Genomic DNA, 13,173 nt, shown 5'->3' on the forward strand with positions numbered 1-13,173 from the left:
CCTTTAGTCTAGCTGTTGATTGGTAGCTGCATATCTAAATTGATTGTGATTGGCTCACCAATGTGTTCAGTTAGAAACCAGTAGTGCATTGCTGCTCATTCAACAAATTATACCAAGAGAATAAAACAGATTAGATAATAGAAGTAAATTAGAAAGTTGTTTAAAATAGTAGTCTCTATCTGAATCATGAAAGAAAATGGGTTTCATTTCTCTTTAAGAACAATGACACTAAACTTCTTAGTTCATATTTGCTGACCACCTTTTTCGGAAACAAGTTTCTGGGCTGCCAAATTATATTAACTCTGCAGGACTCATGATACATTTACTTAGACTACAGCCCAACTCAAACAAATTTATACAACGGCTCCATTTTATGGTCAACAGATTCAATTCATGAAAAAAATGTTATAAGACACAGAGCATGCCCACTATTTGCTCTGGGATGCATATTTTAATTTTTCCTTTGGATAAACATCGTCACACTCTAATAATAGGTGGTCTACTGAAGATTACCTCCTAATAGGACCACTAATGGACATGTGTATATATCATAGGGTAGCGGATTGTGAAAATCTTTGGCACACTTTCCCAAGGCATCATGAAAAAAATGTTAGCACATGGTATGCAATGTGGCCCAGTACCACAAAAAAGCAACTTACTGCCAGCAAAATTGTTTAAGAAAATTACCACCCATTAGGGTATAAATAAGGATCATCTGCCCTTGGGTTTCTGGCACATTAACAACATTGTTTCTGGAAACATTATTTTAAAGAGACAAATACCCTTAGTAAGAGACCAGACCATCATACTAAACCATTTATATTTCCTTCTCTTCTCACCCGATTTTGAAGATCAAAATAGACAAGTATTAGAAATACTTATTGTTTGTACCTTAAAATCTTTGATCTCTTCCATCACAGAATCACACATTACAGCTGTAGAATTTTCCTTTTTATTTTCATCCACTTTCTCCTCCAGTAATGACCTACGAGGAGCTGCTTTCTTCTTCTCGTCATCTATTTTCTTTTGCTTTTGCTGATAGAATTTCAACATTTTGTAAACCTCTCTGTAGAATTCATCAACCTCGGCCTCCAAGCTTTCACCATTCAGGTCCAGGAAAGCTCCATCCATCCACCTGGTAATGAGAGATCAAAGGAGACAGTTAACACATTTTGTAACTACAATATTCTAGACAGTTGACCATTGTTCCCTCTAAGGGCACATTTTGTGAGTGGCCCAGCATTGAAACAGTTAATTAGGGAACCACACCCAGCAATTAGCAAACACTACAAATTCAGACCTCAAAGTATGGTTCCCTTATTAACTATTTTACTGCTTGGCCGCTCACAAAATGTGGCCTTAGAGGGAAAACCGCAGTTGACTTAAACTATATATCTGTCCCTTCAGAAGTAATGCCAGATTTGTTCTACTCTTATACATCAGTTTTTCTATTAATACGAGTTTCTAGGGCTCTGATAAAGGGGTCAGCCATCTCATAAAGTCTAATCATTAAAATCTGGTGCTACCTTAAAGAGACACTGAACCCAAATTTTTTCTTTCGTGATTCAGATAGAGCATGCCATTTTAAGCAACTTTCTAATTTACTCCTATTATCAAATTTTCTTCATTCTCTTGGTATGTTTTAGCCAGAATGATTCGACAGCACCAATAAACAAGTGCTGTCCATGGTTCTGAACCAAAAATCTACTGGCTCCTTAGCTTAGATGCCTTCTTTTTCAAATAAAGATAGCAAAAGAACGAAGAAAAATTGATAATAGAAGTAAATTAGAAAGTTGCTTAAAATTGCATGCTCTATCTGAATCATGAAAGAAACATTTTGGGTTCAGTGTCCCTTTAACATAGTACTGATAGATTAATTGTAATTCCAGATATTAGTACCATCATATTAGCACCCTGAAGGAAAAGGTCAATAAAGCATAGAAAATACCTAAAAAGTGGCCTCTTTAATAGCCTCTTTAATAGTTTTATGCTTTAAAAATTAAATATTTTTCATTCACTGACTTTTTTTCGACCTGGGATAAGCTCTTGCATCTACCAACATTTCAGGACTAGTCTCTCCTATGACACCCATTAGCAACAACCCATCTCTACCCTGGAACCTTATAGCAACACAGGCTGACAATGCTACGCATATAAAAGACCGAACAATTTCAATATTATATAGAAAAGGGAAAGCTAAAACACTAGAAGACCTATCGGATTCACTCTCAGAATTATCCCTGACGTGGTATTCCCACACTCAAATATTCCACTATGTAAATACACATCCTGACAAGCAACACTTCCTTAGAAAGCCCACCCCATTCGAGGCCTTATGCTTGCTAGACACACCACCGAATCACGCAATATCTATTCTGTATAAACTGCTTTTGATGGAGAACACCCAAACGCTACCTACATACACCAAATCGTGGGAAAAGGAACTGGGGTCTAGCTTCACATATAAAGAGTGGAAAGCAGCATTCTTATACACTAAACAGTCCTCAATCTCCACTGGGATCTTAGAAACTAATTACAAATACCTTACGAGGTGGTAGCTCACCCCAAGCAGAATTCAAAAAATATATAAAACTTTCAGCAATAAATGCTGGAGGAGTTGCGGTGAAGTCGGAACCCCAACACATATATGGTGGCATTATAACAAACTGGACACATTCTGGGCTGATGTGCTCACCCAAATCTCAAAAGATAATAGGGCAGATACTGCCTAACTATCCACAGATCCAACTGTTCCTGATGCTACCAAAGATAGACAACCCAGCACTCAGAGCATTGTTGATACTTATGCTAAATAGCGCAAAAGTAATAATTCCAAGGCTTTGGAAGTTGGAAACCGTTCCTACTGTGGAAGACTGGAAATCACAAGTCACTACATTATTACAGTTAGAAAGATACCATCACTGGCAAATGGGCACATTGACGACTCATGAACTGATGTTAGCAACCTGGCGACAGTACACCACAGACGTGAAACGGGGTGTTGGGGAGAGCGGGTGAACTAGCCGGCAGGTCCGGCTAGGGCTAGCCGTATCTCAAATGCTGTCAATCTGACCCTCCTAAACGGCAGTTAAAGAGTTAATAATAACCTTATGAAACCGAGAGGGACAGGGGCGAGGAATAGTTTTACTTTATCGATTTACATTAGGGGGGAGGGAGAAGAAAGGGGCATTGACCCAGCCCCACGCAATAACAACTGTAGCCTCAGCAAAGCAGAAACTTGGATATACAGTCCACTCCTTTGACTGAACATACATCTAAGCAGACGGAGACTTAAGAAAAGGCATACCTGATCACTATATATGTACACATGAGACAAGTTAATACAAGTATTTGTTACAACAATATGTACACTGTATCTTAACATGTATCGCAGTTCTGCCATGTAGTTGGCATTAACAATTCACAAATGTATGTAAAGTTTTTGCATTCAAAAAAGAAAATTAAAAAAAAATATATATATATATTATTATTTTTTTCTACTCTGTTCCGCAAGATCCAAAAGTGATCTCTATTTTAATTGTATACTTTAAGAAATGACTTATTATTTACTTTAAGAGTACTTTGATTTGTCATGAACAAATATATCTCTGTACTGTATTCCTGGATTTTCAATATATAAAAATAACAAATCATTAAACGCTCAGCAGTTCACTGATCATTTCTGTTTTGACAGTGAGTCTGATCATTTTCAAATCTAATAAGCAAATTCCATGAACTACATGACGGGACTGGGAATAAAAAGCAGCCCTGGAAAATTTGGAGATCAGCCCTATTTTCTGTTGACTCAATAGGGATTACTAGAATACTCCTTCAAACAATTGAAATATAAAAACAGTACACTTTAATTAACATATATGTAACACATAACAAACATTTAAAAAGTAAAACATTTGATGAAAATAACAATCGCATTCGCCAAATTCTAAAAAGACATTGGCATGTTCTACAAGATGATCCCGACTTATCAGAATTGATTACTGAGAATCCCCTGATTACCCAGAGGAGATCTCAAAATTTAAAGGATTTTTTAATCAGTAGTCACTTCAGTATACCAAGGAATAGAAGTTGGCTCAGGGAAACAAAAGGTTTCTTTAAATGTGGCAGATGCCAGGCCTGTAGAAATATGAGACAGACCAAGCTCTTTGTACACCCGAAAACAAACAAAAGATATGAAATCCAAACCTTTTTAAACTGCAGATCTACCATGGTAATATATGTGGCAATATGCAAATGCCAAATGATCTATGTAGGTGAAACTTCGAGAGAATTATGAACAAGGGTACTTGAGCATATTGGTGACATTAAATGGGACCAATCTGTCCCTGACGCACAACATATGAACATGTACCATGCAGAAAACATATATGGTATCAAATTCTTGGCCACTGAACAACTACAGCTAAGATGCAGAAAGGGAAACCTCAATAAACTCCTACTCCAGAAAGAGTGTAGATGGATACACAAATTGCAATCAGCATCACCAAAAGGGCTAAATTAAGCGATTTCCTACAAGTGCTTCTTAAATACCTAAATCTGTAACACAAAAATACAGACGACTATATACAAGATCTTTAGTATGGACATTTTAATCATATAATGATGACATTTTCCTAGGCATGAACTGTCTGTGTATAGTGATTCACATACCGCAAAGATAAACCCCTTAGATTAAATATGACTCCATTCCCCTTAGTTATATAGTCTGGAACCAAGTACAGTTTCCATTCTAATGGAGCAGTGTTACCATTCCCTATGAACATAGGAGATTGATATAGATAAGGAATACACTGATAAAATAAAGGCACAAATACTGTCCTAAACAAAAAATACAGGTGATGTACAGCACCAGTTTAAATAACAATGATTATGAAAATGTTAACCCTTAAATCTAGAAGCACAATGTGTTTTTTGACAGTGCCTAAACAGAAAATACCACTTAGGGAATGTGATTATGTAAAACTCTGATGAAATTTAATAATGTGATCAATGAGTCCTAAACACAAACGTATAATCCTAAAACTGACAAAATCTGGGAAATGTTTTGGTGAACCTGATTCAAAGATATCGAATAAAGATTGAATCATGTACATGAGCACTGCCTAACATCAATCCAGAATATCTACAAAAGACGCCTGGCGGTTAACACTTCCGCCAACAAAAGATGTTGTCATAGCAACGTATGACTATAAAATGAGATGAATTGGCTGGTCGGCCCCTATGCCCTGATGAAGTCACGTAGTAGTAAAGAAACACGTTGGTGGGCGGGGCTTACGGGGGTTCTACCTGATACTAGAGTGTTGGTTTGAAAAAACAAAAGAGATACTTTGTAACTAACGGTCCTGCTTAAAATAATGTTTGTGAATACAACCTAATGATTGATATGTATGATTGATACGGATGTAGCTACATATATCTATACCACACTGCAAATTGGTGAATGTGATAAATTAGGGAAAAAGTTAGAAATCTTCTGACTGTGTTCAATCACAGCAGTACGCAGGCAGGAGGCCGCCGTTGAGCACACAGGGATTTTTTTGAATGCTGAACCTGTCTTCCCTTATGAAACTAATATCTAACCCTCGTATAGCCCCACTAGCCCTATTTTAATCTTCAAAGCCAGAGATCTGAATTTGAATCTTGATTACGGTGGTTGTGATTTAACCCACCATAATTAGGGTCTCTTGCTTTCACTTTTTAAATTATTGTTATGTGTTGCATATACTGTATATTAATTAAAGTGTACTGTTTTTATATTTCCCTTGTTCAAACATATAGTGTGCAATTCTACACTGGGCTTATAAGCCCCAAAATCCTTTGTAAATCCCAAAACTATACCGTTTAGGATACTTCTTAACCAATATTTACTTTTTCAGAATTATATAAGTTTACATTAAAAAAGTGCCAGATTCTTGTTCTATGCATCCTACAACCCAATTGCAATCATTAATCACCCCTTTAAGTTTTAGCTTTCCAGCCCCAGCTGCTGCAGGCCACTGGGAAATCTCCTGGTATCCTAGTAGGCCAATCCGGCCTTGATGGGCTATATAAATAGGAAGAAACACTCCAGTTGTGGAAAGGGACAATCAAAATACGACTACTGATGGCCATAAAGAGTAGGAAGAAAGAAGACTCTTTAACCAGTCATGAAGTAGTTTAATGGGTAATCATTTTTTTTTCTAATTTTCATCAATCTAATCCTTTTTCACATGTTTGTAATTTTTTGGGGGTGTTAAAGGGATTTGATTTGAGGAATCATCAAGGCAGTTTGAGACAGGGAGGAGGCTTTACTAATTGGGGATGTTATCAATGAGAAGAGAGTGATCTACTGACTGATAGATGCATACTGCAGGGGAGTTAGGGGATTGCATGGGGCAGCTTGTTGGTGTTAGAGGAGTATTGGGCTCAGGTTAGCACACAGGGCTAACATCATGGGAACATGCCCACTGCTGTTATAGATGTTTTTGTGGAGAGAATTTAGTGAGCAGGATATTGTTATTTGTATTGGGGGGTTGAGATCACAGCAATTAGGTTTAATTCTGTTGAGGGATCTAGAGTGTCAGTGTTATCTACTGTGGGAGCAATCACATGAGGGTTGGTTAGTGTTAATTACAGTGGGGATGGTCTGATGAGTGGAGGTTAGTGTCATTTGTGATGAGGGATTGAGACTGTGGCAGCTCTGCTAAATATCACTAGGGAAATAGGTTTGGAGTAAACTTCAACATAGGGTTAACTTACAGGGACAGTCTACTCCAGAATTTGTATTGTTTAAAAAGATAGATAATCCCTTTATTACCCATTGCCCAGTTTTGCATAACTAACACAGTTATATTAATACATTTTTTACCTCTGTGATTACCCTGTATCTAAGCCTCTGCAGACTGCCCCCTTATTTCAGTTCTTGTGACAGACTTGCATTTTCAGTGCTAACTCCTAGGTAACTTCACTAGAGTGAGCCCAATGTTCTCTATATGGCACACATGAACTAGTGCTGACTAGTTGTGAAAAACTGTCAAAATGCACTGAGATAAGAGGCGGCCTTCAAGGGTTTAGAAATTAGCACATGATCCTAGCTAGGTTTAGCTTTCAACAAAGGATACCAAGAGAACAAAGCAAATTTGATGATAAAGGTAAATTGAAACTTTGTTTAAAATTGCATGTCCTATCTGAATCATGAACGTTTAATTTTCACTAGACTGTCCCTTAAATGCAGAGGGCAATTTATTTACTTACACTCCCTGAGTTTTGTTTAACAAAAAAAAAGCTGGAATCTAATTGTTCATGCAAATAAATGTGTCAGTGAGAGCATTGTGGGCTGCACCATATAAAAGTGACAATTAAACAATACTGTCATTGTTCTCTGGGAGCTTCCATAGAACCTACGAGCAGTTGCCATTACTTGGGAGCTGCATGTCTTGCGTGTGGCTGACGGCTACTGGTAGTTGCTATGCTGCGACTCTGTTGCTATCAGTATTGGCTTGCTCAGGATTAAAGCTACAATAAGAAGCACATCCACTTCCATACAAATGTAAAACAGGTGACAAATTGTTATGGGGTATCAGCATACCATACCTCTTCTCAGTCCGTTGCCATTTGTAAATGAGCCCAAAGATTTTCTGATAGGGTTCAATGTTAACTTTTAGAGAATCCAGTTGTGGATATGTGGACAGCTCCCATTTAAATAGAGCTTCTTCTTTATTAATATATTCCACTGTTTCCTCAACATCTGCTATACGCTTTTGTACTGTTCTCACATCTGTTACATACTGCAAAAAGCAACAAAGATTATAAATTAACAATATAGTAAAAAAAAATTGGTCTACTTTTTATTAATATAAAAGTTATTTCTATTAAAACCTTTTAAACACCACATATTTTTTGAGTTTTTTTGTTCCATAGCCTAGCTGTAAATAATTACTGGTTTAGAGTATAACTACTTAAGTGCTATATTCTATATCTCCTATATGATCATTAAATAGAGCACTTTTTGCTTTTACAAGTTCTAGCAGCCATCTTCTATACGTTAATATACCAATTAGAGCAACAAATTTGCTCAGCTTCCCCAGATAATACCCATACTGGAATTGCTTGACAATAAACAATCACTGTGTGAATGGTATTGAACAACAATTGGCATTGCTTGATAATAAACAATCACTGTGTAAATGGTATTGAATGACACATAGTATATAGAATATAGCACTTTATTTTAGCAATATCTTGCCAAAGTCTCACATTTATACAGATTTTCCACTGTATTGAAATCATTAGATTAAGGGATATATCTAGTATCAGCTTTAGACTCACATACGTCTAAAGAGAGGCCGTTTTGTGTTTTTAATGTGTCCACTGAATTTTAAAACATACCAATAAAGGTTACATTTTAATTTAGTTTAACTCCACACCATGATTTTCATGATAAAACCAGGGAACTTGAAGTGCTAACAAGTGCATACTTTGGGCCAGAATTTTCTGACCTAACTTTTTGTTCAAATTACTGGGTATGTCTGCCAACATTTAAGACTTAGAGAATAGGCATGAATATTCTTATGTTCCACGTGATGCCCATTAAATGCCTATTAATCCTATGTTACACATGATGCCCATTACAAATGCAATATTCCTATGTTCCACATAATGCCCATTTCATACCCATCTTTCCTATGTTCCTATTGATTTATGGACACTAAAACTTTACACTTATTTTTTGTTTCAATAAATAAGTAATTTAAAAAAAAATAATCCTGTGTATTATTATCAGGCTATTCTTAATTTTGAATATTTAATTCTATCTAGCATTTAGTGTTTAACGTCCCTTTAATAAAGCACATAAAGGTATACCTGCTGCATCATATCCAGTTCAGAACATTCAGCAAACTCATCCATTCGACGCGAAAGCTTTTCCAATTCCAGCATCAGCTTCTCCCGTTTAGCCAGTAATTCACTCTCTGCTTTGCGTTTTGCCTTTTCAATCAGCTATTTATAAGCAGAATGAATATATATCATTACAGAAATACACCCCTAATCATTATTAGTAACATTAAAGGCTCATGTAAATCAAGTTTGTCTTAGTTGCATGAAACGGATGAAAAATGTGACAAAACTATTATTTTATTTGTTTATTTATTTTAAAGATAAATGACAAAGTGCTGATTTAAACTATAATTAATTTTTACGCCCGTATAAGTTCTACCTGTCCAACAATAATCATTAATGTAGCAACGGAGTTGTCCCTATCGATCAGCAGTGCAAAAATAGGCGTTTCCTTAACGTAAAATGTATATGGATGCATTCATTGTAAAAAAATAAAATAAATGAGAGTATTAAAACTTATATATATTGAAGAAGCATTTATCTGTTTGTTTGTTTTTAAATATAGTATAGGAAGAGGAAGGATTTCTATGTTAGAACACAAAAGAAAAACTTGGACTATAATTGCTCTTTCAACTGACACATAGCCACTAAAAAACGGTGGGTATAACAAGGCAAAATACTCATTCATTTTTCATTACCTCGTCGTTATCATCAAACACAGGGTTGATATTTTGTGGCCATAACAATACAGCAGAATTCAGTGCAAGATCTTCAGGAATAAACATATAAACATCTAAAAGGTAATTCACTCTGCGCCAACATTCCTAAAAAGACAATAAGATGTTTATTACCTTTATGTTCCAGAAACAACAACCAAATGTATAGTCATGATGGTGGGATTTGAATTACAAAATGTGCAATATATACTTTTTACATATCTATATAAATATAATAATTTCCTAGTACATTTTGACCCTGTCTGCTCAAACTGGCAATAATCTAAAAAAGTTGCTTAAATGCCCGCGGTACCTATTTTTTATATTTAAAAAGACGTTAAAAAAGCAGGAAAATGATTTTTGAAATAAATTCATAACATATATCAACAATTAAAACTTAATTGATGATATTTAGAATGGGTGCAAATTAGTTTCCCATGCCTTATGTTTCCCAGGAATATCCTAGTATATGTTCAAGCATAAACAAAGAGATACCACAAAGCGGATACTGCCATTATTACAAGGGGGCTACGTGGGTTATTCCTGGAGTGTGCTCGCTAATCAGACAGAGGAAGCAGTATCTGGTGTCTCAGCAGGCTGACCGCTCTGCTTGTAGCACTATATATTTACAGTGTAAACACTATTGTGAGTTTCCATCTTATTCTTTATTTGATGAAGGGTCGGGACCCTGAAACGCGTTGTGATTGATCGGTCTGGCCAGGCAAGTGGTGCTGTTTTTACGTTTTCACTTTAACAGCATTTTGTTTTCACTGACTTTATGCAAGTAGATTTGATTTTATTGTTTCACACTGTTCAATAGTGTAATTAAATGTACACGATTAAGATATTGTGATATTAAATTCAATATATTTTAAGACCTGTTGTCATTTTGTTTATAAACTCTGCCCTCTACAGTGCAGAAATGTTTTGTTTTGATATTTCAATATCTAGATAGCTGCTACAGAGAGTGTTTTATCACTGTCCTACTAAGACATTTTAGACACTCTTTTTTTCTGTATTCTTTATTTAGTTGTAGTGATGTAAAAGAATTACGCAACACCCCATTGTTTATGTTTAAACATTACAGATTTGTCTACATCATCTACATGGTTTAAAGCGAAGCTGCCTGAGTGTTCTACCTTTTTTTATTTCTTACTCACTGCCACAGTATTTTCCAACGTATTGTTCTTTAAAGAGATAGTATATTGTAAGACTACATTAGATTTCCTATTATTAAAAGTGTCAGTGCACCCCTAGGGTTTATATTCACCTTCGTTTTATAACCCTGTTATTTTATGTTCTAGTATATGCCTATTTTCCCCATCTATAAAATTAAACGGACAGTTTACCCAAAAACTTACTCTCCTTTAATTTGTGATCCATTTTATCTGCTGGAGTGTATTAAATTGTTTACAAATAGCTCCTCAGCCTTTATATTGGCATTTGAAATAGATGATTTAGCCTATAGTATCCCTACCTTTTCTGAAAGTTTCTATGCCTAGGTATTGGCTATTGACAAACTATGTCAACACAGCCAGCAGATACAATTACACTCAAAGTGGGAGGTGGGTGAGATAAAGATCTAAAATGTTAATTTTCAATTGTTATTGCTAAGTATAGTACAGAGACAAATATAAGAAAGGGAAGCATTTGAGTGATAAGATAATGAGATCTGATTTGTCAGCAAGCCAAGCCTATTTTGATGGGCTGTGGTTTTAAAGAGCAAATCCAGCTATTTCCTTTTGCAAAAAGAAGCATAAATGAGCAATTTATCATACATTTTACACACTGCAGGTGGTAGAACAACAAGTCATAAGGAACACATTCAGGGAAAACAATTTTACAGTGAACTGTCCCTTTAATCCGCTGGGCAACTCTGAACCTCTTTTCCTATCAATTCCGCTAAGCAGCTATTCTATAAATCGATCACCCATTTCTAAGTATCCCATCTTGTTTTTTTCAGGTTTCTGAAAAAAATAGCTTTTTTCACATATTTGTAGGAGTTCTGTCACATCTCTACTCCCACCTACAGAACATTATGTCAAGTTTTTCGTAAAATACTTACAGCGATTCGAGTTTTAAGCTGTACAAGTTCTTTAATCTTTACATTCTCAATATATGTCATCTTCTCGATCATATCCTCTGTGTTTTCAGGAGCTACTAATGCACGTTCTTTAATAATCTCAAATTCGTGGCAGATCCTACAATAGATTGATCCAATTTAATAATAACAAATATTAAATATGGCATAATTGAACAGTGCTTGAAGTCTGAAACAACTGAATATAAAATGTTATCGCCTGTTACATTAATGTATTGAAATAAATAATGTTACATTTGTTTTTTTATGCATTTATTTTTTAAAGGGATAGTCTGGTCAAAATTAAACTTTCATGATTCAGATAGAGCATGCAATTTTAAGCAACTTCCTAATTTTCTCCTATTATCAATTTTTCTTTGTTCTCTTCGTATCATTATTTGAATGTAAGCTTAGGGGCCGGCCCATTTTTCAGACAACAATCAGAAAGTGCTACTCTGGTGCTTAACCAAAAATGGGCCGGCTCCTTTGTTTACAATTCCTGCTTTTTCAAATAAAGATAGCAAGACAACAAAGAAAAAGTGATAATAGGAGTAAATTAGAAAGTTGCTTAAAATTGCATGCTCTATCTGAATCATGAAAGCTTAATTTTGACTAGACTGTCCCTTTAAGAACATTTTTTTTTGCTTACATTCAGGATGGAGGAGAGTTGAGATTTTCTGGCAAATTCTAACATATTTCTGTAGTATTCACTAAGCCATTTTGTATCTTTTACCACTAAACATTCTCACCATGCACCTAAGTTTGTATATCTCAATAATAATCTTGTGCATGTTTACTAAGGTCTTTAACAATACATATTATTATATAATTATACAATTTTCAAATATACATTATTTTCCAAAATCATTTACTTTAGTATAAATCAATTTTCAAAATACAATTTATATCAATGTCTAATTTTGTATTGTATTCCTACCAGCCAACCAGGGCATGCATACAACCGTATAAATGGTGTGTGCCTGAAATGTATTCTGGAGCAATATGGCAATAGTCTTTCCATATTGCTGCCACCAGACAGGAATTGTACAATGGAGGACATTTTGGAAAGGCAATTGCTATTTCCCAAAACAACAGAGCTTTGGTAGTGTGTACAGAAAAGACAAAGTGATTTATGAAGACAATAAAATAGATAAGTATCCCACTACTTTAAGCAAACTTTAATGCGTGCAGGTTAGCGCGTGTATAACAATTTGAAAGTAAATTATTTGCACGAGAGCAAAACCCAATACCTGCTAACTTCAGGAGTACGGATAATACAACTGCATTAACTTCTTCTCCCCATAGACTTCAATAAAAAAAAATAACACTTAACGCTCGTGCTTTAACCCTGTACCGTGTTAGACCTACAGCACTAAAACCTGAAGGTAGTTAAAATGTTTTACATTCAAATGTACTTCACATAGAAGAAAATGTTATATTTATTCTTAAATATATATATATATATAATATTTTTTTTCTAAAATATATATCTATACACTCAAAAAGAAGCGCACTCTCTGGAACGAACAACCGGCTCAATAAATA

At 35.2% G+C, this 13,173-nt stretch overlaps 1 protein-coding gene across 1 annotated transcript in view; it reads right to left on the reverse strand.

The window, feature by feature from the left end:
• DNAH12 (dynein axonemal heavy chain 12) overlaps nt 1–13,173 on the reverse strand; it is a 300,387-nt gene that overhangs the window by 222,242 nt on the left and 64,972 nt on the right. Inside the window, exons 12-16 of the mRNA XM_053689370.1 lie at nt 11,614–11,749; nt 9,531–9,656; nt 8,860–8,994; nt 7,591–7,784; nt 892–1,135 (exon numbers count right to left, since the gene is read on the reverse strand). Coding sequence (XP_053545345.1) covers nt 892–1,135; nt 7,591–7,784; nt 8,860–8,994; nt 9,531–9,656; nt 11,614–11,749 — 835 coding nt within the window. The remainder of the gene's footprint in view (nt 1–891; nt 1,136–7,590; nt 7,785–8,859; nt 8,995–9,530; nt 9,657–11,613; nt 11,750–13,173) is intronic.

Source organism: Bombina bombina, chromosome 7 (assembly GCF_027579735.1).
Source record: "Bombina bombina isolate aBomBom1 chromosome 7, aBomBom1.pri, whole genome shotgun sequence".
Classification (NCBI taxonomy): Eukaryota; Metazoa; Chordata; class Amphibia; order Anura; family Bombinatoridae; genus Bombina; species Bombina bombina.